Source organism: Pleurodeles waltl, chromosome 2_2, assembly GCF_031143425.1.
Source record: "Pleurodeles waltl isolate 20211129_DDA chromosome 2_2, aPleWal1.hap1.20221129, whole genome shotgun sequence".
NCBI lineage: Eukaryota > Metazoa > Chordata > Amphibia > Caudata > Salamandridae > Pleurodeles > Pleurodeles waltl.
The window spans coordinates 890,128,595-890,156,000 of NC_090439.1; the positions used below are offsets into that span (position 1 = coordinate 890,128,595).

Here is a 27,406-nt window from a genome sequence, read left to right on the forward strand (position 1 = left end):
TCCCGATCAGCTCAGGTCTGCCGTAGTCTGGAAGTGGGAGACAAGAGCCTGGGGCGAGAGCCTGCTTTCAACAGCTGGTCATTGAGATGGGAAAGTCTGAAATCTCCGATATCCGCAAGTGAGCTGCGAACACCGCCATCACTTTGGTAAACACCCGAGGGGCCCTGGTAAGGCTAAAGAGGAGTACAGTGAACTGAAAGTGATTGTGGCCTACAGTGAATCGTAGGTAATGTCTGGGCAGGCAGGAAAGGGACATGAAAATAAGCGTCCTGCAAGTCCAGCGCTACCATCCAGTCTCCAGGGTCCGGTGCAGATAGAACCTGAGCCAAAGTGAGCATCTTAAACTTCTTCTCGAGGAAGTGATTGAGGGACTAAAGGTCTAGGATAAGGCGAAGACCCTTGTCCTTTTTAGACAGCAGAAAATAGCAACCACAGCCTAATTCTGGCACAGGAACCCTCTCTATGGCTCCCTTGGCCAAGAGAGACGTAACTTCCTCACAAAGAAGGGGCAACTGATCCTCCGTTATTCCATTGTTCAGGGGTACTGCTCACAAAAATATTCTGGATCCAGTCTGACGCCTGTGGACATTTTAAAGGTAAGGAATCAGAAGCTAGAAGTATCTATCAGATATACACGGTGTAAGTTATCTGAGCACCACTGAACATGCCTTTTAAAGAACACACATTCTATAATTTTACACTTTTACGAATTGTAGTGTGTGAAAGGTAAAATTTGTATGACATGTCCCCTAAAACTTGCCCCACTGCAATTGCTAGTGGAGGTTTAAGGAAGTGTGTGACATAAACAGTATCACCTGAGGGAAACTATACTATCCATTAAAACCATCCCGTACTGAATAACTTACTACATTTTTTGTTTTCTAAAAACTGTATTGTCTTTATTTTCTCTTTTGTAAATCTAAAGGACTAAACTAATGCAGGACTGATGAACCACATTTGCGGTTAGCCTTTTTTAAAGTTGTGCAGGGCCTCTTAACTTTTTTCAGCTGTTTTGAGATTAAGAACTATAAAGGCCCAATGTTAGTTTCAGCCAGAAATGCGATTGAGCTATTATTCTACAAATGCAGGTAGAACTGTCTGTATTATTAAGACATTCTGTGTAAAAAAAGCTGTGTGCCACTTTGTCAATTACATCTTTCTTTGTTTGAGTATAAGCACAAGTCAATGTGTTTTGCATCCCATAGTGCCCAGGTTTAGCAAAAAAAAAGCAGTTTGCAATGGAAGTGCAATACAAAAGCAACACAAGCCCTGCATTCTACTTCACAGCCCACTGGAAGTATCTCTTCCCTTAAAGGAAATTCAAAATATATGTGCACACGTTTATTTATGTAGGTTTATATAAATATATATGCCATTGTGTACATATAGCTATATCCATTTACATACATGGATCCATTTACACATCAAAGCACACATATTTTGTGTAAAATCCAGTTCATCAATTATTTGTTTTTTGTCTCTGTATAAAAATAGACCACGTCTATTCCTCCGTTTGTCAGTAGTTGCTGGTAGCTTCCAAGTTCATTACCAACACATTATTAAACACCATAGCAGCAGACTTTTGAAAAGGAAACATGTGGCCCACTGAACTGCTCCAGAGTTTCTGCTTCGGCATAGCTTGAAAATTGCCTTCCTTTATAAAGGTGTTTCTGGGCCTTCTGTCTCTGAATCCAGCAAGGGAATGTTTGCATTCCTTTTAAATAAGACTTTCTGGGGCACCGATGTTTGATTCCTGAGGCAATAAAACACTTTTGTTGAGGAGGTTCTAACACTCTTTTGTGGAAAGAAGCAAATGTGGCAGCGCACAGGGATGCCAGCCAACATAATAAAGGTACTAGAAAAGACAAAGCTATTTAACTCTGATTATTGCCCCACGAATGAATACAACATTTAACACTAATTTTAAACACTACACTTTGACAAAGTCAGTCAGCTCTAAAATGCCACTGAATGGAGTTATACAGAAAAGGCCACTGTGAACATTACCGGCCAACAAATGTACAAATGCAAATAAGTTATAAATATTACCACTGTTTTGATTAACACTATTCTGTGTCAAGCAACACTATGTTGATCTCCCAAAAATTATTTTGATGCATACATTCTGCAAATACTACATTTCCAAAAGGCAGAAACAGATGTTGCTTGAGGGCTGCACACAGCATTGTCCGAGACATTATCTCCTATGCATAAAATACTGCGTGGCAAAAGTATTTATGGCAGGCTGCAAGTGGCTTGACATTCCACAAAATTGGGATGTTTCCCTCAAGCAACATTTATTCCTAACATCCATGTTATTGTTGTTAGCTTCTGGAGGTGCTCTTGCCTAGGTCTCCTTCAGAAGCATAGCAGATACCTCCGAGCTCCATGGCGGATAAATAACCTGAAGGCTTGGCCACACAAAAAGGGGTTTTTAATAGCCTACTCTTTAGGGGTATGGTTTCACCAGACAGACCCGTCTCCAAAATGAGAGAGAAAAAAAAAACAAAGATAAAAGCGATGAAAAAAGTAGAACTTTCTGGCTCCCACTACTAAATGGTGGAATATGAGCACCGTGAGAACCTAGAAGACATTGGTACTGCAAACAATCTGTTTACTGTTTTAATGTGTGGGGTACTGGGCATTCCCATTCAATATCAAAGTGAGTCATTCAAAATACAAACAAGCATGTACCCTCCTTTGCAAAAGAACATTTTCGAAACAAGTATTTGTTATGCACAGATTGTACGAAAGCCGGAGATAATTTTCACAAAAACTCTACATAGATCATGATCCTAATTGACAATAATCACAGAATCATAGATAATTAAAGCAAAACTATACATACCGAACCTGGCTCAGCTCCAACATCTTCCATAAACACTCTTCCAAACAGCTCTAAAGACAGACGCCAACGTCCCAACAACATATCATGAGATATCACCATACCCATAAAACTACAATGAGGCCTGAGAGAAGAGAGTTAACAAAAGGTTTAGTCATTATAATGCTTGCAAGCCAACCTTTCTACTCGGCAATGCATATAGAGAAGTACAAATACTACTCAAGTCTATATACACCCTGCCTGACACGACGGTTACTTACCAGTAACTACATTTATTTAAGTTGGTGTCTGTTTTATAGTCATATGCTTGAATATTACCAGTAAGGCTGTGAACCCCTCTGAAGTCCATGTTAACACAGTGGTATCTCATACATTTAAAATAACATTTGTAGGAAGCTGGCCTGGTGTGTCATAGGTACCAAAAGTACTTACATCTTATACCAGGTCCAGGTATTCCCTCTTAGTGAAGTGTCGGCAGTGTCTAAAATCCAAGCTCTCTAGAGGTAGCTGTGGATGTGCAGCCAAGGCTTATCTAGGAGACATGCGAAGCTCATGCAATACCACTGTAGTCACACAGCACTTACACACATGAAAATAAAACACTCAGTTGTACAAAAATAAAGGTACTTTATTTTTGGAACACAATACCACAAAATACTAGAAGGGAACTGTAGGAAGTTGGCTCTGTATGTGCTATTTCAAAGTAAGGAATAGCATGCACAGAGTCCAAGGGTTCCCCTTAGAGGTAAAATAGTGGTAAAAATAGAGAATACTAATGCTCTATTTTGTGGTAGTGTGGTCGAGCAGTAGGCTTATCCAAGGAGTAGTGTTAAGCATTTGTTGTACATACACATAGACAATAAATGAGGTACACACACTCAGAGACAAATCCAGCCAATAGGTTTTGTTATAGAAAAATATCTTTTCTTAGTTTATTTTAAGAACCACAGGTTCAAATTTAACATGTAATATCTTGTTTGAAAGGTATTGCAGGTAAGTACATTAGGAACTTTGAATCATTTCAATTGCATGTATACTTTTCAAGTTATTGGCAAATAGCTATTTCAAAAGTGGACACTTAGTGCAATTTTCACAGTTCCTGGGGGAGGTAAGTTTTTGTTAGTTTACCAGGTAAGTAAGACACTTACAGGGTTCAGTTCTTGGTCCAAGGTAGCCCACCGTTGGGGGTTCAGAGCAACCCCAAAGTCACCACACCAGCAGCTCAGGGCCGGTCAGGTGCAGAGTTCAAAGTGGTGCCCAAAACGCATAGGCTAGAATGGAGAGAAGGGGGTGCCCCGGTTCCGGTCTGCTTGCAGGTAAGTACCCGCGTCTTCGGAGGGCAGACCAGGGGGGTTTTGTAGGGCACCGGGGGGGACACAAGCCCACACAGAAATTTCACCCTCAGCAGCGCGGGGGCGGCCGGGTGCAGTGTAGAAACAAGCGTCGGGTTTTCAATGTTAGTCTATGAGAGATCAACGGATCTCTTCAGCGCTGCAGGCAGGCAAGGGGGGGGCTTCCTCGGGGAAACCTCCACTTGGGCAAGGGAGAGGGACTCCTGGGGGTCACTTCTCCAGTGAAAGTCCGGTCCTTCAGGTCCTGGGGGCTGCGGGTGCAGGGTCTTTTCCAGGCGTCGGGACTTAGGTTTCAGAGAGTCGCGGTCAGGGGAAGCCTCGGGATTCCCTCTGCAGGCGGCGCTGTGGGGGCTCAGGGGGGACAGGTTTTGGTACTCACAGTCGTAGAGTAGTCCGGGGGTCCTCCCTGAGGTGTTGGTTCTCCACCAGCCGAGTCGGGGTCGCCGGGTGCAGTGTTGCAAGTCTCACGCTTCTTGCGGGGAGACTGCAGGGTCTTTAAAGCTGCTCCTTGAAACAAAGTTGCAGTCTTTTTGGAGCAAGTCCGCTGTCCTCGGGAGTTTCTTGTCTTTTTCGAAGCAGGGCAGTCCTCAGAGGATTCAGAGGTCGCTGGTCCCTTGGAAGGCGTCGCTGGAGCAGAGTTCTTTGGAAGGCAGGAGACAGGCCGGTGAGTTTCTGGAGCCAAGGCAGTTGTCGTCTTCTGGTCTTCCTCTGCAGGGGTTTTCAGCTAGGCAGTCCTTCTTCTTGTAGTTTGCAGGAATCTAATTTTCTAGGGTTCAGGGTAGCCCTTAAATACTAAATTTAAGGGCGTGTTTAGGTCTGGGGGGTTAGTAGCCAATGGCTACTAGCCCTGAGGGTGGGTACACCCTCTTTGTGCCTCCTCCCAAGGGGAGGGGGTCACAATCCTAACCCTATTGGGGGAATCCTCCATCTGCAAGATGGAGGATTTCTAAAAGTCAGAGTCACCTCAGCTCAGGACACCTTAGGGGCTGTCCTGACTGGCCAGTGACTCCTCCTTGTTGCTTTCTTTGTTCCCTCCAGCCTTGCCGCCAAAAGTGGGGGCCGTGGCCGGAGGGGGCGGGCAACTCCACTAAGCTGGAGTGCCCTGCTGGGCTGTGACAAAGGGGTGAGCCTTTGAGGCTCACCGCCAGGTGTCACAGCTCCTGCCTGGGGGAGGTGTTAGCATCTCCACCCAGTGCAGGCTTTGTTACTGGCCTCAGAGTGACAAAGGCACTCTCCCCATGGGGCCAGCAACATGTCTCTGGTGTGGCAGGCTGCTGGAACTAGTCAGCCTACACAGACAGTCGGTTAAGTTTCAGGGGGCACCTCTAAGGTGCCCTCTGGGGTGTATTTTGCAATAAAATGTACACTGGCATCAGTGTGCATTTATTGTGCTGAGAAGTTTGATACCAAACTTCCCAGTTTTCAGTGTAGCCATTATGGTGCTGTGGAGTTCGTGTTTGACAGACTCCCAGACCATATACTCTTATGGCTACCCTGCACTTACAATGTCTAAGGTTTTGTTTAGACACTGTAGGGGTACCATGCTCATGCACTGGTACCCTCACCTATGGTATAGTGCACCCTGCCTTAGGGCTGTAAGGCCTGCTAGAGGGGTGTCTTACCTATACTGCATAGGCAGTGAGAGGCTGGCATGGCACCCTGAGGGGAGTGCCATGTCGACTTACTCGTTTTGTCCTCACTAGCACACACAAGCTGGCAAGCAGTGTGTCTGTGCTGAGTGAGAGGTCTCCAGGGTGGCATAAGACATGCTGCAGCCCTTAGAGACCTTCCTTGGCATCAGGGCCCTTGGTACCAGAAGTACCAGTTACAAGGGACTTATCTGGATGCCAGGGTCTGCCAATTGTGGATACAAAAGTACAGGTTAGGGAAAGAACACTGATGCTGGGGCCTGGTTAGCAGGCCTCAGCACACTTTCAATTGTAAACATAGCATCAGCAAAGGCAAAAAGTCAGGGGGCAACCATGCCAAGGAGGCATTTCCTTACAGGAACCCTCCAATAAGAGGTAAGTAATACACTAAATATATACACTAGTAACTCTGGGACCTCCTGGACTCTACAGCTCCGGACGTCGCCTTCATCACGGAAACCTGGATGAACGCCTCATCAGCTCCAGACATCGCCACTGCCATCCGCGAAGGCTACAAGATCTCCAGCTCGAAGCTCGTGCAATACCACTGTAGTCACACAGCACTTACACACATGAAAATAAAACACTCAGTTGTACAAAAATAAAGGTACTTTATTTTTGGAACACAATACCACAAAATACTAGAAGGGAACCCTCCAATAAGAGGTAAGTAATACACTAAATATATACACTAGTAACTCTGGGACCTCCTGGACTCCACAGCTCCGGAAACCTGGATTAACGCCTCATCAGCTCCAGACATCGCCACTGCCATCCCCGAAGGCTACAAGATCTCCAAAAAAGACCGCACCAACCAAGTAGGAGGAGGTATCGCCATCGTCTTCAAAGACTCCATCAGCGTCACCACCTCCACCGAAGGCACCCCTCTCGCCACTGAACATCTGCATTTTCAAATTCGCACCGACCCCAGGACCACCCTCAGAGGATCCCTCGTCTACCGTCCCCCCGGACCGCGCGCCCCTTTCAGCGACGCCATCACCGACTTCATCTCCCCGCATGCCCTCGCCGGACTACATCCTCCTAGGCGACCTCAACTTCCATCTGGATCAGAACAACGACCCCAACACCACCGCCCTGCTCGACAACCTCGGCCTCAAGCAACTGGTGAACACCGCCACCCACATCGCCGGACACACGCTTGACCCTATCTTCTCCGCCAGCAAACACATCTTCTTCAGCCACACCTCCGCTCTACACTGGACCGACCACAGCTGTGTCCACTTCACATTCCGACGCGAGACCCGCCACCTCCGCACTCAACCCATCCCTCGTCGACAGTGGAACAAGATCCCCGAAGAGCAACTCTTCGCCGCACTCGCAGCCAACCAACCCACCCTCACCACCGACCCCAACGACGCAGCCCTCAGCCTCACAAACTGGATCTCCACCTGCGCAGACAACCTTGCTCCCCCTCAAACACACGCATCGACAAACCAACACCAAAAAACCTCTCTGGTTCTCTGACACCCTCAAAGAAAACTTGTCACACCCTCGAGAAGGCCTGGCGCAAGGACCACACCGATGACCACATGACCGCCCTCAAGAACGCTACCCGCGAACACCACCACCTGATCCGCGCTGCCAAAAGGAACTTTTTCACCGACAGACTGGACAAAAACAGCCACAATAGCAGAGAACTTTTCAGCATCGTCAAGGAGTTCTCCAACCCCAACGCCGTCACGCCCTCACATGATTTGTGCGAACCTTCTTCCATCGCAAGATCAGCGACCTCCACGACAGCTTCGGACACCAGACCCAACCAAACATCACTGAACCCGCACCCCCGGCCATCACCCTCAACAACTGGACCCACATAAACACTGAAGAAACCAAATCCACCATGAACTCGATCCACTCCGGCGCCCCTTCGGACCCCTGCCCTCACTTCATCTTTAATAAAGCTGACGACATCATCGCCCCGCACCTCCAGGCCGTCATCAACTCTTCTTTTTCTTCTGCTACCTTCCCCGAATGCTGGAAACACGCCAAAGTCAACGCCTACTAAAGAAACCTGAGTGACCTGAAAAACTTCCACCCCATCTCTCACCTGCCTTTCCCAGCCAAGGTAATAGAAAAGACCGTCAACAAACAGTTGACCACCTTCCTGGAAAACAACAACCTGCTCAACCCTTCACAAACCGGATTCCGAAGCAACCACAGCACGGAAACCGCCCTCATCTCAGTCACAGACGACATCAGAACCCTGATGGACAACGGTGAAACAGTCGCCCTCATCCTCCTCGGCTGCCTTCGACACCGTCTGTCACCGCACCCTAATCACCTGCCTCCGCTCCACCGGGATCCAAGGCCAGGCCCTGGACTGGATCGCCTCCTTCCTCCCAAAGAGTTTACCACCCCCCGTTTCGCTCAGACCCCACCGAGATCATCTGCGGCGTACCTCAAGGCTCATCGCTCAGCCCGACACTCTTCAATGTCTACATGAGCCCCCTCGCCAACATCGTACGCAAGCACGACATCATCACCTTCTACGCCGACGACACCCAACTTACACTCTCCCTCACCAAGGACCCCGCCAGCGCCAAGACCAACCTACAAGAAGGTATGAAGGACGTCGCAGATTGGATGAGGCTCAGCCGCCTAAAGCTGAACTCTGACAAAACGGAAGTCCTCATCCTCGGCAACACCCCGTCCGCCTGGGACGACTCCTGGTGGCCCACGGCCCTCGGCACCGCACCGACCCCCACAGACCACGCCCGCAACCTCGGCTTCATCTTGGACCCTCTTCTCACCATGACCAAGCAAGTCAACGCTGTGTCCTCCGCCTGCTTCCTCACCCTCCGCAAGATCTTCCGCTGGATCTCCGCCGACACTAGAAAAACAGTGACCCACGCCCTCGTCACGAGCCGCCTGGACTACGGCAACACCCTCTACGCTGGGACCACCGCCAAACTCCAAAATCGCCTGCAACGCATTCAAAACGCCTCGGCCCGCCTCATCCTCGACGTACCCCGCAACAGCCATATCTCCGCACACCTGAGACACCTGCATTGGCTCCCAGTCAGCAAAAGGATCACCTTTCGACTTCTCACCCACGCACACAAAGCCCTCCACAACAAGGGACCGGAATACCTCAACCGACGCCTCAGCTTCTACGTCCCCAGCCGCCTCCTCCGTTCCTCTGGCCTCGCGCTCGCTGCCGTCCCTCGCATCCGCCGCTCCACGGCGGGTGGGAGGTCTTTCTCCTTCCTGGCAGCCAAGACCTGGAACTCCCTCCCCACCAGCCTCAGGACCACCCAGGACCACTCTGCATTCCGGAGACTCCTAAAGACCTGGCTTTTCGAGCAGCAGTAGCCCCCCCTTTCCCCTAGCGCCTTGAGACCCGCACGGGTGAGTAGTGCGCTTTATAAATGTTAATGATTTGATTTAGCAATCAGAAATAGGTTTAGAAAAAGTAAAAAAAAAAAAAACAATGCAAATAGCAATAACCAATAATGACCCCTAGGGGGGAGCACAAACCATATACTAAAAAAAAAAAAATGAAATGCGAAGGAAGCATCCCCACCTAGGTAAGTGGAATGTGTAGAGGGGAGATAAGGGTACAAGACAACTACAGAGGGAAGTAACACAACAACCCACAGCGACCAGGAAAGCAGGAGTAAATCACTGGATTTTCCCCAAACCACCCATAAGGAGGAAAAGAAGAAAATGAAGACACCCAGAGTAGACTGCAAGAAAACCAGCAGTGCACTCCTGACAAAAGAAGACCTGTGAAGAGAGGGGACCAAGTCCAAGAGTCACAGTGGACTCCAGGAGCAGTAGGAGCTACTACTTGCAGGAGTTGGTTTGGGGTGATGAAGAACAGGTCAGCACTGCAGCCCTGAAGCCGGAGAAGAAGTCCTTATGGACGCAGACGATGTCCCACGCTGGAGTCAAGATTGCCAAGGCTTGTTGGTGGGATTCCTGCACCGACACCCGTCTGCAAAGGCAAACTCACGGTTAGTGGAAAAGTGGTGCTGCCACGGACCAGCAAGGCCCAGGAGAACTGAATTATTGAAAGGAGTGGTATCAGTGGAAAGGAGTACAGGAGTCCTGAGATCCACTCGAGGCGAAATGTGTTTAGAATGGGGAAATTCCAGCCCACAGAAGTGCTGATATTGTGCGTTTTTGGCAGAGAACAGATCTAACGAAGGTTCTCCCCAAACTCTGAAGATATCTTGGATCACCATACATGGAGATGCGATTCATGATCCTCTAGGCATCGATAGCTGAGTGTTTCTGCTCTCATGTTGAGAGCCCGCCAGATGTTGAACCACAAAGAAAATGCCCCAACAGTCCAGCCATCGCCATAGACACATGGTGTAGGGAGATGGCTCAGTATATACTATATCAAAGTGAGATATAGTGTGCACAGAGTCCAGGGGTTCCCCAAAGGCTTATCAGAGACTAAAGTAGATAATACTAATGCTTTATTTTGTGGTAGTGTGGTCTAGCAGTTAGGCGTATCAGAGGGTAGTGCAAAGCATTTCTTGTACACACCCGGACAATAGAAGAAAGCACACACTCAATGACTTAACTCCAGACCAATGATTTTTATATAGAAAAAAAATATTTTCTTTATTTTTAGAAGCACAAGATTCAAGTTGCAGGTAACTACTTCAATAGATTCTTATTTCACACAGGTTATCAACAGTAGATTGGTTGAACGGGGTAAGTAAAACCATTTTTGAATTATTGACAATCTGTTTCAAAACAAGAGGGGGGTAATGTTAGATCGTTTTACAGTAAGTACACTCAAAACAGTTTCAGTCTTCAGGTTTTAGGAAGTCCACTTGTTGGGGTTCAAGTTAACGCCAAACACCCACCACCAGAAACAGGGGACCGGCTGGGAGCAGAGGTCAAAGATGAGCAATTTTAATGTGGGCTACTTTGGAGAGAGAGGGGGGGGGGGGGGTATCCACGACTCGGAGGGCAGACCAGGGGGGATTAGAAGAGCGCTGAAGGGGCCACAAGTAGGCACCAAACACACCCCCAGCGGCATAGGGGCGGGCAGGTGCAAACAGGACATCGGGTTTTCAATTCTGGTCTAATAGGAGACCCAGGGGGTCACTCAGAGGGCTGCAGGCGAGGTCTATTGGGGTGTCTCAGACAAACCATCGGTCAGACAGGGACGAGGGCTGCCTGCTGAACGTTGAGACACTTGGGGGTCGGTTTCTCCAAGGCCTGGGGGCTGGAGATGCAGTGTGTTTTTAGGCATCGGATATCTTCGTCCAGTGCTTTGTGGACAGGGGGGTCCTCGGGATTCCTTCTGCAGGCGCTGTCGTGGAGGGATCAATCCAGGGTGGGCACTTGCTCGCAATCACCCAGGGACCCTCTCTTGCAGCTGCACAAAGGCCATGCATTGGGTGCACAGGGTCAGGACCAACACATCTGGGGTGAGGTGGGAGTCCTTAGTTGCAGGTTTTCTTAGAAAGAGCCGCTGTCTTCTGGAGTTCTTGGTACCTTTGGGTGTAGGAAGTCCTCTAGAGTTGGGCAGAGGTCGCTGGTCCCGCTGAATGCGCCGCTGGCCTTTGGCAGATTCTTTGAAGCAGGAGACAGGTTGGTAGGGCTGGGTCCAAAGCAGTTGTCTTCCTTTTTCTCTGCTGGGGATTTCAGCTTAGCAGTCCTTCTTCTTGTAGGTTGCCAGGAATCTGATGAGCTGGGTTCAGGGAGTCCCTTAACTCATAGATTGAGGGGTGTTTTAGGGGTCAGCGGGCAGTAGCCAAAGGCTACTGTCCCTGAGGGTGGCTACACCCTCCTGGTGTCCACTCCCTTTGGGGAGGGGGGCAAATTCCTATCCCTATTGGTCCCTGTCTTCCGAACCAAGATGGAGGATGCTGCAGGGAGGGGGGCCACCTCAGCTCTGGACACCTTAGGGGTGGTCTTAGCTGCGGTGGTCACTCCTCCCCGTTTTCCCTAATTTTCCGGCAGGACTTGCTGCCAAAAGTGGGGCTTTGTCCAAGGGCCGGGAATCTCCACTAGCTGAAGTGCCCTGGGGCACTGTAATCCGAGGCTTGAGCCTTAGAGGCTCACCGCCAGGAGTTACAGTTCCTGTGGGGGGAGGTGTGAAGCACCTCCACCCAGGATAGGCTTTGTTCTGACCACAGTCTGCATTTTTCAATGAAGCCCACCCTGGCATCAGTGTGGGTTTATTGTGCTAAGATGTTTGATACCAAACTTGTCAGTATTCATTTAAGCCATTATGGAGCTGTGGAGTTCATAATGACAAACTCCCAGACCATATACTCAATATGAATACTGTAGGGAAGTGCCACTGCTGGTATGGTTAGCATGCTGCAAGGCTGTGTGTATGTGCTTGGTGAGGGGTCCCCTAGGGTGGCATAATACATGTTAGAACCCTTAGAGAGCTTCCCTGGCCACAGGGCCCTTGGTACCAGGGGTACCTTTTACAAGAGACTTAACTGTGTGCCAGGGGTGCCAATTGTGGAAACAAAGGTACAGTTTTAGGGAAAGAACAGTGGGACCTGGTTAGCAGGGTCCCAGCTCACTTTCAATCCAAGTTCGCATCAACACTATGCAAAAAAAGTGTGTGTGTGTGTCTTGGGGGGGGGGGGGGGGTGGGGGGGGGGGGAAGGGTGTAACCATGCCAACAGCAGCACTTTCCTACAAATTACCCCTATCCCCAAACGAAAGAGGATGAGACTAACCTTTCCAAGAGAGTCTTCATTGTCTAGGTGGAAAGACATGGAAAAGCCATCTGCACTGGCATGGGCAGCCCAAGGTCTGTGTTCCAGTACAAAGTCCATACCCTGTAGGGATATGGACCACCTCAAAAGTTTAGGGTTCTCACCTTTTATTTGCATTAGCCATCTGAGAGGTCTGTGGTCAGTTTGAAAAACAAAGTGAGTGGCAAACAAGTATGGCCTCAGCTTTTTCAGGGACCAAACCACAGCGAAGGCCTCCCTCTCAATAGCACGCCAATGCTGCTCTCTGGGGAGTAACCTCCTGCTAATGAAAGCAACAGGCTGGTCAAGGCCATCATCATTGGTTTCAGACAGGACTGCTCCTATTCCATGTTCAGAGGCATCTGTCTGCACAACGAATTGCCTAGAATAATCTGGAGCTTTAAGAACTGGCTGCTGAGCACATTGCTTCTTTCAGGGTGTCAAAGGCCTTTTGACAGTCAGGAGTCCAGATTACCTTCTTTGGCATCTTCTTTGAGGTCAGTTCAGTGAGGGGAGTCACGATGGACCCATATCCCTTCACAAACCTCCTGTAGTACCAAGTCAAGGCAAGGAATGCCCTGACTTAAGTCTGGGGATTTGGAGCGTCCCAGTCCAGAATGGTATGGATCTTTGGTTGTGAAGGTTGCACTTTGCCTCCACCTACAAGGTGGCCCAAGTATACAACTGTGCCCTGCCCCTGTTTGGCACTTAGATGCTTTTATAGAGAGGCCTGCTGATTGCAAGGCCAGAAAAGCCTTCAACAGGTGGAGCAGGTGGGCTGGAGCTAAAGACATCAATATCATGTAGATATGCTGCACTAAAAGACTCCAAGCCAGCAAGGACTTGATTCACCAACCATTGGAAGGTGGCAGGGGCATTCTTTAAGCGAAAGGGTATAACAGTAAACTGATAACGCCCAACGGGTGCAGAGGATGCTGTCTTATTTTGCTCCAGGTTCCGTCCTAATTTGTAAGTACCTTGCAGTTAAGTCAAAGGTACTTAAAAATGTAGCTGCACCTAATTTATCAATGAATTCATCTGCTCTGGGTATGGGGTGTGCACCTGTCTTGGTGACAGAGTTGAGCCCATGGTAGTCCACACAGAATCTTGCCATCTTTGGTATGATGTTTGGGGACCAAGACCACTGGGCTAGCCCAGGGACTGTCAAAGTGCATGTAGGAAAATGGCTCCCTGTTGCAAGTTATCCCACACCTTTTTGCCTGCTATTGATGCTGACTTGACTGAGTGTATGCTGGGATCCTGTTAACCAGGCCCCATCGGTCTCTCTCTAAAAATGTACCAATGTTTCCACAATTGGCACACCCCTGGCACACAGATAAGTCCCTTGTAAAAGGTAGCAGTGGTACCAAGGGCCCTGTGACCAGGGAAGGTCCCTAAGGGCTGCAGTATGTGTTGTACCACCCTAAGGGACCCTCACCTAGCACATGCACACTGCCATTGCAGATTGTGTGTGTGTGTTGGTGGGGAGACAAAGGGAAAGTCGACATGCCATCCCCCTCAGGATGCCATGCACACAAAATACTGCCTGTGGCATAGGTAAATCAACCCTCTAGCAGGCCTTAAAGCCCTAAGGCAGGGTGCACTATACCACAGGTGAGGGAATAGCTGCGTGAGCACTATGCCCCTACAGTGTCTTAAGTCCATTCTTAGACATTGTAAGTGCAGGGTAGCGATATTAAGTATATGGTCTGGAAGTTTGTCAAAACGAACTCTACAGCTCCATAATGACTACACTGAGTACTGGGAAGTTTGGTATCCAACTGCTCAGAATAATAAACCCACACTGATGCCAGTGTTGGATTTATAAAAAAATGCACACAGAGGGCATCTTAGAGATGCCCCCTGTATTTTACCCAATCCTTCAGTGCAGGACTGATTGGTCTGTGCCAGTCGACCACTGAGAGACACGTTTCTAACCCCCTGGGGTGAGAGCCTTTGTGCTCTCTGGGGCCAGAAACAAAACCTGCACTGGGTGGAGGTGCTTCACACCTCCCCCACTGCAGGAACTGTAACACCTGGCGGTGAGCCTCAAAGGCTCAGACCTAGTATTACAATGCCCTCAGGGCACCCCAGCCAGTGGAGATGCCCAGCCTCTAGACGAGTCCCCACTTTTGGCTGCAAGTGAAGATGGATAATGAGAAAAACAAGGAGGAGTCACCCCCTCAGCCAGGTCCACCCCTAAGGTGACCAGAGCTGAAATGACCCCCTTCTTGCAAAATCCTCTATCTTGCTTTGGAGGATTAGGATCAATAGGGATAGGGATGTGCTCCCCTCCCCAGAGGGAGTGGGCACAAGGAGAGTGTAGCCACCCTCAGGGACAGTAGCCATTGGCTACCCCCCTTACCCTAACACAAACCCTAAATTTAGTATGTAAGGACGACCCTGAACCCAGATCATCAGATTCCTGATGACAAAGAAGAAGGACTGCTTCGCTGAAAACCCCCGCAGAGAAGGAGGAAGACGACAACTGCTTTGTCCCGAGGCCTACTGGCCTGTCTCCTTCTTCAGAGAACCTGCACCATGACGCATCCTGCGGGCCCAGCGACCTCTGCTGACTCAGAGGACTGCCCTGCACCTAAGAAGGATAAAGAACTCCCATGGACAGCGGACCTGTGCAACCAAGAAAGAAGAATCCATCTTTAGAGGGACTCCCACCACACTCCAGAAGCTTGAGTCCCCACCACTCTGCACCCAACGCCCCTGGCCTGTGACCAGAGAAACCAATAACCCAGAGAGGATCCCCGGGCGACTCCGACGACGTGTCCACCCTGGGCTGACCTCCCTGCACCCCCACAACGACGCCTGCAGAGGGAATCCCGAGGAACCCCCTCACCACAACTGTCCGGGACGAAGATATCCGATGCCTGGAAGAAGGACTGCACCCGCAGCCTCCAGGACGTGAGAAACTGACCACTAGTGCAGAAGTGACCAGCAGGCGTCCCTCACCCTTGCCCAGTCAGTGGCTGGCCCGAGAAGCCCCCCTGTGCCCTGCCTACGTCTGAGTAACCCCGGGTCCCTCCATTGAATCCTATTGAAAATCCAATGCCCTGCTTGCCCACTGCACCCGGCCGGCCCCCAACAGTGGGCTACCTATGCCCAAGGGACTGAACCTGTAAGTGCTTTACTTACTGTAATAACTAAACTTTACTTACCTCCCCCAGGAACTGTTGAAAATTGCACTGTAACCACTTTTAAAATAGCTTATTACCATTTTATGAAAAACTGCGTACATTACTGTTTTGGTTTAAAGTTCTAAATATTACTATGCAAAGTACCTTACATTTAAGGTACTTACTTGTAATCTGAATCTTGTGGTTCTAAAAATAAATTAACAAAAGAATATTGTTCTATATAAAAACCCATTGGCCTGGAGTTATGTCATTGAGTGCGTGATCTCACTTATTGCTTGTGTGTGTACAACAAATGCTTAACACTGCCCTCTGATAAGCCTAACTGTTCGACCACACTACCACAAACAGAGCATTAGTATTATCTATTATTGCCTCTGTCAAGCCTCTTAGGGAAACCCTGGACTCTGTACACACTATATCTCATTTTGATATAGTAGATACAGAGCAAGCTTCCTACAGTGCCCTATTACCCGTAACTCCAGCATATTGTGGACATCCATTTTGATGCTCTCTTTGACTTGGTTAGACTGTCTATATATTTCGTTTTTGACAGGTAAACTGTCTCCTGTGTCGACATCATGAGTACACAGGTGTGTCTGACCAGGGGTCAAAGAGAAGAGCTCAGCATACTGCTGTAGGACATGCCTGCAGTCAGCTTGTTGTGGGGGGCAGAGAGGGTGTCTGAATAGACAACTCCATCTACAGACCGATCCTTAGGGTCAGTTGAGAAAAGGTCAGGGAGAGGTTCACTCTCTACTTCCTGATCCTCATCAGCATGGTTATGTTTGCCCTGTCATTATAGAGCTTCAGGTGGTTAACATGGATCACCCTCTTGGGTGTTCTGCTAGTGCCAAGATCCACTAAGTAAGTGACCGGACTCTTCTTTTCTAGGAACGGTAAGGGCCACAGGCTCCAGAACCTAGACTTTATGCCCTGGCTGGAATTCAATCACTGCAGCCTTTTGGTCATACCACAACTTCTTGTTGGCTGGCCACAAGGCTTCTGGATGCCTTTTCCATGTACTCAGCCATTCTAGAGCAGAGGCCAAGCACATAGTCCACCACATCTCGTTTAAGCTCACAGAGAGGTCTCTCCCAGCCTTCTTTAACAAGTGCCAGTGGTCCCGTTACAGGATGGCCAAACAGAAGCTCAAAGGGGAAAACCCTACTGCCTTCTGTGGCACCTCTCTGCAGGAGAAAAGCAGGCATGGCAGGAGTACATCCGTTCTCCTTTTGAGTTTTTCAGGGAGCTCCATGATCATGCCCTTCAATGCCTTGTTAAATCTCTCAACAAGACCATTGGTTTGTGGATGGTATGGTGTGGTGAATTTGTAAGTCACCCAACACTCACTCCACATGTGTTTTAGGTAAGCTGACATGAAGTTTGTACCTCTGTCAGAAATCACCTTGTTAGGTAAACCCACTCTGGTAAAAATGCCAATTTGGCTACTACAGGGGAAGTAGGGACCTAATGGGAATTGCTTCAGGGGATCTGGTAGCATGATCCAATACTACCAGTATGTACTGATTCCCTGAGGCTGTGGGTGGTTTCAGTGGACCCACAATGTCCACACCAACCCTTTCAAAGGGGACCACCACAACAGGCAGAGGATTGAGGGGGCCCTTTGGATGGCCACCTGTCATGCCACTGGCTTAACAGGGGACACAGGAGCTACAAATTTCCCTTGCTTTCTGGGACATATAGGCCAATAAAAGTGCTAGGGGAATGCCATGGGCCAATGTGAGGATAAACTCTCTACATTCCGGAGGCACTATCACTTTCCTAGTGGCACCAGGTTTGGGGTCTCTGGCCTCACTGCAAAGGAGTCCATCCTCCAATAGACTCTGTGGGAGCCACTGACATATCCCTTCTCCTGTGCAGCAGCTTGCTGCCTCAGGCCTTCAAGAATGGGACAAGTCTTCTGTTCCTGACACCGCTGTTCCCTTGTGGGTCCCCCTGGGCCCAACAGCTCTGCCTGTTAAGGTTCCAGCTCCATGGACTCATTTCCCTCAGGGGATAAGACATCTTCCTGGGAAGAGAAGTCTTGTTTCTCTGGCTGTTCAGAGGATAGTCCCCCAGTCTACTTACCTTTTCTCTTGGATGGTTGGGCCATTATTCCATGCTCCAAAACTTCTTTTTCACCCTGTGTTCTGCTCTGTGCTCTGGTTTTCACAGACACCAGTTCAGGGATTCCCTCACAGACACCAGTTCAGGGATTCCTAGCATGGCTGCATGGGTTTTGAGTTCTATGGCAGCCCAAGCTGAGGACTCCTGATCATTCCCTAGCAAACGTTTCACTGGGATTGCAGAAGAGACCACCACTTGATTCAGGCCAGTAACCCCTCCCCATTCTTAAGTCACCATAGCCATCGGATGCACCTTAGTTACAGTGTCCGCATTGGTGACTGGATATGTTTGTCCAGCCAAATACTGTCCTGAGGAAACCAGTTTCTCTGTCACCATGGTGACACTGGCACCTGTATCCCTCAGGGCTTTTACCTTTGCCCATTTTAGCAAGAGCTGCTGCCTGTATTTTTGCATGTTAGGTGGCCAGACAGCAAGTGTGGCTACACCCACCCCACCCTCAGAGACTAGAGTAGCTTCAGTGTGGATCCTGAGTTGCTCTGGACACACTGCTGATCCCACCTGGAGACTGGCTATACAAGTACTAATTGGAGCAGTGCTAGGGGGATTCTGTTTGGGACAGGCCAAGTCACCAGGTTGGTGTCCATGCTGTTTAAAGATGTAGCTTTTGCTCTGGGCACACTGTTGATCCCAAACTGGAGACTGGCTATTCTGGTATTAACTGGAGTAGTGCTAGTGGGATTTTTCTTGTGACAGACCATGTCTCCAGTTGGGTGTCTATGCTGTTTACAGTTGTGACACCAGGCCTTCTTGGGATCAAAGTTTTTACCCTTCTATCCATTTTTGGACTGTGAAGAGGATCAGGCCCACCCCATCCTGAGCAGGTTTTAGAGGCCCTTGAGAGGACGCTTAGTTTTGTCCTTAGGCGTCTCACCACCCTTCCCCTGGGGAGGCTTTGTGACCCCTTTCTTTTGGTCACCCCCTGTGGAGATCTTGGCCACCCTAGTCGTGACCCAATGGTCTGCCTTCTTTCCCAATTCTTGGGCAGAAATTGGACCTCAATCTACCAGATGTTGATGCAACTTGCCCTTGAAGCAGTTACTTAATAGGTGTTTCTCCATAAACAGATTTTAAAGCCCATCATAGTCATGCAGTCCAGTGCCAGTTATCCAACCATCTAGTGTTTTCACTGAGTAGTTGTAAGGAAATGCCTCCGTGGCATGGATACCCCCTACACTTTTGCCTTTGCTGATGCTAAGTTTTGATTGAAAGTGTACTGGGACCCTGCTAACCAGGCCCCAGCACCAGTGTTCTTTCCCTAAACTGTACCTTTGCTTCCACAATTGGCACAGCCCTGGCACTCAGATAAGTCCCTTGTAACTGGTACCCCTGGTACCAAGGGCCCTGATGCCAGGGAAGGTCTCTAAGGGCTGCAACATATCTTAAGCCCCTCTGGGGACACCTCACTCAGCACATACACACTGCTTGCCAGCTTGTGTGTGCTGGTGGGAAGAAAATGACTAAGTCGACATGGCACACCCCTCAGAGTGCCATGTCAACCTCACACTGCCTGTGGCATAGGTAAGTCACCCCTCTAGCAGGCCTTACAGCCCTAAGACATGGTGCACTGTACCACAGGTGAGGGCATATGCGCATGAGCACTATGCCCCTACAGTGTCTAAGCAAAACCTTGGACATTGTAAGTGCAGGGTAGCCATGAGAGTATATGGTCTGGGAGTTTGTCAAACACGAACTCCACAGTTCCATAATGGCTACACTGAAATGTGGGAAGTTTGGTATCAAACTTCTCAGCACAATAAATGCACACTGATGCCAGTGTGCAATTTATTGTAACATGCACCCAGAGGGCATCAAGAGATGCTCCCTGAATACCAATCCGACTTCAAGTGTAGGCTGACCAGTTCCTGCCAGCCTGCCACAAACCAGACAAGTTGCTGGCCACATGGGGAGAGTGCCTTTGTCACTCTGTGGCCAGGAACAAAGCCTGTACTAGGTGGAGGTGCTTCACACCTCCCCTGCAGGAAGTGTAACACCTGGCGGTGAGCCTCAAAGGCTCACCCCTTTTGTTACAGCGCCCCAGGGCATCCCAGCTAATGGAGATGCCCACCCCTCCGGCCAGTGCCCCCACTTTTGGAGGAAAGGCTGGAGGAGATAATGAGAAAAACAAGGAGGAGTCACCAACCAGTCAGGACAGCCCCTAAGGTACCCTCTGTGTGCATTTATTATTAAATCCAGCACTGGCATCAGTGTGGGTTTATTATTCTGAGAAGTTTGATACCAAACCTCCCAGTGTTCAGTGTAACCATTATGGAACTGTGAAGTTTGTTTTGACAAACTCCCAGACCATATACTTCATATGGCCACACTGTACTTACAATGTCTAAGAAGTGACTTAGAAATTGTAGGGGCATATTGCCCATGCAGGTATGCCCTCACCTGTGGTATAGTGCACCCGCCATAGGGATGTAAGACCTGCTAGAGGGGTAACTTAACTATGCCACAGGCAGTATTTTGTGTGCATGGCATGCTGAGGGGGATGCCATGTTGACTTTGCCTTTTACTCGACCACCAACACACAAAATCTGCAATGGCAGTGTGCATATATTAGGTGAGGGGTCCCTTAGGGTGGCACAACACATGCTGTAGCCCTGAGGGACCTTCCCTGGTCACAGGACCCTTGGTACCACTGGTACCTTTTACAAGGGACTTATCTGTGTGCCAATTGTGGAAACAAGGGAACATTTTTAGTGAAAGAACACTGGTGCTGGGGCCTGGTTTGCAAGGTCCCAGCACACTTCTTAGTCAAGTCAGCATCAATATCAGACAAAAAGTGCGGGGTAACTGCAACAGGGAGCCATTTTCTTATACATACCCTACAAATAGTTGTTCATCCACCTGGAACTCTTTTGTGCGGTCAGGGTAGAACGACAATGTTTTTTTGGGTCCAGTCGGTGGAGTCGCACCTCTTTCTCAGAGGGATGTGGTGGAGCAAAGAAGGTGGGCTGGGTGATGTTCTGACCCAGATGAAATGGGGTCATCACCTTGGGGAGGAAAGAGGCACGAGTTATGAGAACCACCTTGTCTGAAAATATGGTGAGATATGGTGGCTTGGATGAAAGGGCCTGCGCGTCTCACTCACCCTACTGGCAGATGGTATTGCCACTAAGAAGACTGTCTTGATGGTGAGCAGCCAGAGGGGACAGTTGTGTAGGGCTTGAAGTGAGAAAACATAAGAAATGTGTGGACCAGATTTAAGTCCCATTGGGGTACAACAAAGGGCGTAGGGGGAAACATATGTACAAACCCTTTGAAGAATCTATGTACAATGGGAGATTTGAAAAGTGAAGGCTGATAAGGCAGCAGAAGGAATGCAGATAAGGCAGAAAGATAGCCTTTGAGAGTACCCAAGGCAGAACCCTGCTGGGCAAGGGAAAGAATAAAGAGAAGTATATCAGAAAGAGAAGCAGAAAGAGGGTCAATAGACCTTTCTGTACAATAATATTCAAAGCGTTTTTAACGGCAGGCGTATACTGTTTTAGTGGAGGGACGCCTGGCTGGCAAAATAACTTTACAGACTTTGGGAGGACAGTCAAAAGCCATCTACTGTCGCAGCTCAATCTCCACGCATGAAGGCGCAGAGTTGACAGGTTCGAATGGAGAACCTTCCCCTACTGCTGTGAACAAAGATCCTTCCTAAGGGGCAGCCTGATCAGATGATTGATGCTCATTTTCAATAGTTTGGGATACCAGACTCTCTGTGCTCAATCCAGAGCCACTGGGATGACTTGGACCTGGTTGCTCTTGATCTTCTTGAGAACTCTAGGCAGAAGTGGTATGGGCGGATAAGTGTACAGGAGGCCTAAACTCCACTTGCGACGTAAAGAGTCACTGAGCAATTGCCGCTTGGAAACGCCAACACGCAATACTGCTCACATTGCAGGTTCTCTTCGGAGGCAAACAGATCTAACTAAGGCTCCTCCCACTGCTGAGTGTGTCCTTGCGCCATCTCCAGGTGGAGATACCATTCGTGATCCGCTAGGCATCGACGGCTGAGTTCATCCACCCTGGCGTTCAGGGAACCTGCCAAGTTTTGAACCACCAGGTTTATGCCATGCTGTTCCAGCCATGTCCAGAGACGCAGAGCTTCTTGACAAAGAGTCCATGACCCCACACCACCCTGCTTATTGTAGTACAACATTGCAGTAGTGTTGAAGGAGAACACCTGCACTATCTTCCCTTTTACAATAGGAAGAAATACTTTCGATGCCAGTCGGACCACTCTGTGCTCCAGTAAGTTGATATGGCGTCCGGATTCCGCCTGAGACCAGTGGCCTCTGATCTCCGCCTATTCCCGGATGGCCGCCCCATCCCAGAAGTGATGCATCTGTCCCTTCTGTGAGATCTGGCTGGGGAAGGGAGTGGAGTGTGCCTCTGCCCCAATCGCAGTTCACTAACCACCAATTCAAGTCTTTTGCAGTTCCCTCCGAGATCTGAACCGTGTCGATAAGATCCCTGATGCAGCGCCCACTGGAACTTCAGGTCCCACTGCAGAACCCTCATATGCCATCTGGCATGCTTGACTAACAGGATGCAGGAGGCCATGAGGCCCAACAGCCTCAGAGTGTCTCACCAAAATCCAGGATAGAGGCAGAAACATCCGTATCATAACCTGAATATCCTAGACTTGCTGCTAGGGAGGATAAGCCCGCAACTGCACGGTGTCCAGAACGGCTCAGATGAAAGGGAGCTTCTGAGAGGGAGTCAGATGTGACTTCGGCACATTTATTGTTAACCCCAGCGAATGCAGGAGGTTCGCCGTCGTCTGAAGGTGGTTGACAAGAGCCTGTCGACGACGTAGATGAAGACTGAAATCCCTTACCTGCGCAAATGAGTTGCTACCACCGCCGTCACATTGGTGAACACCCGAGGGGCACTGGTGAGACTGAAGGGGAGCACGGTAAACTGAAAGTGCTCGTGACCCACCATGAACCGCAAGTAATGCCTGTGGGCGGGCAGGATAGGGATGTGAAAATACGCGTCCTGCAAATTCAACACTACCACCCAGTCTCCTTGGTCTAGGGCAGACAAGACCTGAGCAAGAGGAAGCATACTAAATTTCACCTTTTTGAGGAAGAGATTGATGTCCCTTAAATCCAAGATAGGGCCAAGACCCTTGTTCTATTTTGGAATCAGAAAGTAGCTGGAATAACAACCACTGCCTACTTCTGACAACGGGACTCTTTCTATGGCTCCCTTAGCCAAAAGAGCTGTAAATTCCTCGCGGAGCAAGATGAAATGATCCTCCATCAGCTGTTCTTTCAACGGAGGCATAGAGGAAGGGAATAGCCCTTTTGTATGATCTGCAAGACCCATTTGTCCGATGTGATGGACCACCAGTGAGGAAGATGAAATTGAATACTCCCTCCAACTGGACGAGTATGGTCTTGCAGAATCATACTACGAGGACTTGGGCACTGTGGAAGAGGGGGGCTGGGTGGTGGCTGACCTCTGGCTAGGCCCTCTGGGTCTGATGGTACCACAACCTCGTCCTCACATTGGATGTTGAGATGATCGAGGACGGTGGCTGACCTTTGGGTGACATGGTATCACACCCCTTCTGAGGCCGTGAAAGGGGTGAAAGGCAGACTGCTGGCGAGCAGGCGCCAAAAGGCCCAAGGATCTGGCTGTAGCTCGAGAGTCCTTGAACCGCTCAAGCGCCAAGTCTGCCTTTTCTCCAAAAAGGCGTGATCCATCGAAGGGCATGCCCATCAGGTTTGCCAGGACATCCCCTGAAAAGCCAGACGTACGAAACTAGGCGTGGCGACGAAGGGCCACTGTAGATGTAATCGCCCTGCCCAGCGAGTCGGTCGTTTCCAAACCACTCCAAATTGTAAACTTGGCTGCATCTCTCCTTTCTTTGACGGCTTGAGTGAGAGTCCTGCACACCCTCTGGGACGTGGGGCAGCACCCGTGCCACCGTATCCCATAAAGTATGGAAAAAGCAGCCCAATAGGCATGAGGTGTTTACGGACCTCAAAGCCTGGCTGGTGGAAGAAAACACCTTCTTCCCAAGTTGGTCCAGCCTCTTGGATTCCCTGTCCGGGGGAGCGGATGGGAAGGCACCATGGAAGTTGAGGCTTGGACCACCAAGCTCTCCGGGGTGGGGTGTTGGGTAAGAAAACTAGTGTCAGTACGAGCTGGTCGATGGCGTCGGCCGATTGCCCTATTTACAGGAGCCCCTGTGCTGGGTTTGGACCACGTCCCCAGAAGGACATCAGTAAGGGCTTTGTTGAAGGGTAAAATTGGCTCCAATGTATAAACTTCCAGCTGAAGCACCTCTGTCAGGATGTTAGTCCTGACCGGCACCGAAGGCAACTCTAGGTCCAATACATTGGCTGCTCTACGCATCACTATGGCATATGAAACTCTCCTCCGTAGCCACAGAAGGAGGTGAGAGCATGCCAGTATTTGGAGAAGTAATCCAGTCCCCTGGCTTCCCCAACATCCTCAGCAGTCCTGCTCCAATCCATATTTTAAAGGGTCCTCAGACCCTTCCCCATTCCTCACCTGTGCCTGGCTGTTCGAAATAAGCCTCAGGTACGGATCTGGGCCGTGTTGGCATCGTAGAAGTCGGAATCGGCATCATACGATGTCGTTCTGGCTCCAGATCATCTGGAATGAGGATGGGGCTCACAACTCCAGTGGGGTGAGCATCGACGTCGGAACAGACACCAGAGGAGGCCGAGTGCGTGGAACCAGTGTCGATCTGATATCAGATCCTGTGGTCCCCAACGTCACTGAGACTGAAGCTGTCGGCATTGAATCCGATGGGATCCCTGCTGATCCCCAGGGGCCTAATGATCCACCAACGGGGGCAGCCCGCTTAAATATGAGGTGCAGGGCTTTGTAAAATTCTTTAAATTGAGTGGGGTCGCTCCGGCTCTCGGCTAGGGGGTGGGAGTGGGTGGGAGAGGGGGGGGGGGGAGGGAAGAGACGCAAAGACCGCCCTGGCACTGGTTCCGGAGCTGTGCTCGGAACATATACGCTCCTGTGATGTCTTGTCGGCTGACAGATGTAACGAAGTTGAAGTCTGCTTGGACTTCCTCTTTTTGTGCCCCTTTCCTGAGTGCCCAGAGGACCTTGAAGGAGATGACGACGACTTTGGGCACCCGGAGCAGTCCTGCGACCGCCTCCTTGAGTGGGCCCGTCACCTCCTAGAAGTCGCGCCTACCGACGTAGACTGCCGGGTCGCCATGAGCTTCAGAGACCGCTCTCTCACAGTTTCAGGGCCATGGACCAGCAGTCTGATCACAATTTCGAGTTGTGGTCTCTGTCAAGGCACCAGAGACATACATGATGGGGGTCCAGTCATCGACATGCCGCGATGGCAGGCGCAACACGGCTTGAACCCCATCTTCCTCGAGGACATCTCACACAGATGAAAAAATTCTACAACAGAAAGGTTGAAAAAAGAAGAAGCCTGCCAAAAAAGGCAGAGGGTAGCTCGATCCCAGACCTGCGCTTAACCAGCGCGTAAGGAAAATAACTAACGTACGTGTGCCGGGCTAGTTCCTTTATATACGACCGTGATGTCACAGACTGCTCCAACGACGCTGGCGACACCACACGGAGCCAAACGACGGAATGCGCAGGGTATTGCTCAGCAAAAAATTCCAGATTCGAAGCGGACGCCCAGAAATTCACAGGTAAGGAACCCGCAGCTAGAAGTCTATATCAGATAGGACTGGTAAGTTCATTACATAGTGAAGTTGCACAACCACACCATATAATACGCCCTATTTCATCACACACAGCAAGTCTTTATGCAGAGCATAAATCAATGTAAAATAGTCCACCTTGGCCAATCGGCAGCATTAGGAGAGTGCTCTCAGCCCTGGCGATTTCATCCTGAACTACCCTGCAGCCCAAGACCCGGCAGAAGGGCCCTGGAGGTCCCCAGAGTGGAGAAGGAGGCGTGAGGAGCAAAATAAAACAAAAGAAAACACCGCAATTGCGCCGCAGGGACGCGCATGTGGAGAGCGCCTGACCCCAAGATGGCGGCCGCGATCACATCGGACAACCAGGCCAAAGGCAGCTCTGATTGGCGGTGGAGCGGTGCGGCCTAGGAGGAGGTGGCCCTGGCGAGGGGGGAGGAGTCGTTTTGCGGTGAGGAGTTGATCGTACTTTGGCACCGCACCCCCCTCCCTCCTGAACAGAGTAAACGGAGCTAGAGGTGAGCCCACCCACTGGCCTGGAGACCCAAAGAGGGGAATTGGAAGCAGCATGGTGCAGTTTTGCAGAGGCTGAGGTACTCCTGGTGGGAGATGAACATTGTGGAGGCTGATACGACGGAAAGTGTGGGGTGCCCCCTGCACAGTTGACTGCCTGCTGAGGTTGGCACCCGGGCTGCAGGAGTCTGGGGTTTATGGAGCTGCACTGGAGTTATAAGTGCAGATTAGGCCCGCTGCTGGACTGGTGTTGGGAGTGCGCACCCCTGCTGCAGTGTTCTGGCTGGAGGGCTCCCTGCTATCTGGCTCCTAGAGTGCGGGGCCAGCTGGCAGTGGGACAGATAGACTGAGACGTGCAGAGGCTTACGCGGCTCCCACCTGTGCTGAAATTAGCCCTGCAGTGGCTCCGTGAGGGTGAGGCAGTTAGTGACCGAGCAGGGGTGAGGATACGGAGATCGACCGCTTGAACTGGGGCTGGAAGTGTGGCTCCCAACACCCAGCGTATTCATTTGTAGCTGGCGCTCTAACAGGCGTACAACATTGGCAAAAACAGAGCGAATAAGGGAACGCAGCAAACCAGGATGGACCAATACACAGCTCAGAGTTCAGGAGCAAGTCTGCCAAAAGATCCACCTGGCCCCATGGAGAAGGGAGCTGAGGCCACCGGGGCACAAATCCTGGTTGCTATTGAGTAATCTAGTCATGCAATGCAAACTCAAATTGCGACCATAGCGGTCGATGTCAACCTATTGAGAGATGATTTCAGGGTAGTGGCGGAACACTCAGTGGCCATTGAGCAACAAGTGACATGCATGCAGTCTGATAGAGACACGCTGAAGGCTTCGGTGGCCATCCTCAAAGTTAAAATGCGTAAACTGGAAGAGAAAGTTGAGGATGTGGAGGGTAGGGCGAGGTGATGTAACCTCCGTTTAGTTGGCTTTCCCGAAGGTGTAGAGATGGCGAATGTCGAGGCCTTCTTAGAAGACTGGATCTGCAAAATGTTCCCTGATGCCCCCTTATCTGTATTTGTGGTAAAGCGTGCACACAGGGACTTAGCACCGCCACCGGGAGCCCCTCCATGAACAATTATAGACAAGGTCCTTAATTATAGGGACCGAGACGTTATCTTACATGAGGTGCGCAAGCATGGTGACCCTACATTTGAGAATCACACCATTCGCTTTTTTCCTGACTACACCAGGGCGGCGCAGCTCCAAAGACAATCATATGCAGGACTTAAACGAAAGTTAAAAGAACTGGGCTATACCTATATGTTGCTGTATCCGGCCAAGCTGAAGGTTCCCCATGTGGGCCGCTCGCATTTCTTTCAGTCTCCTGAAGCAGTGTGGGACTTGTTGGAGTGGAAGGAT

The 27,406-nt window shown here is 49.9% G+C and overlaps 1 protein-coding gene across 8 annotated transcripts in view; it reads right to left on the reverse strand.

Annotated features, from left to right (window-relative positions):
* Positions 1-27,406, reverse strand: part of UBR5 (ubiquitin protein ligase E3 component n-recognin 5) — a 1,605,594-nt gene that overhangs the window by 254,066 nt on the left and 1,324,122 nt on the right. For all 8 annotated transcript variants that reach the window (XM_069220579.1, XM_069220580.1, XM_069220578.1 and 5 more), the window contains one exon: positions 2,849-2,969. In XM_069220579.1, the coding sequence (XP_069076680.1) occupies positions 2,849-2,969 (121 nt within the window). The remainder of the gene's footprint in view (positions 1-2,848; positions 2,970-27,406) is intronic.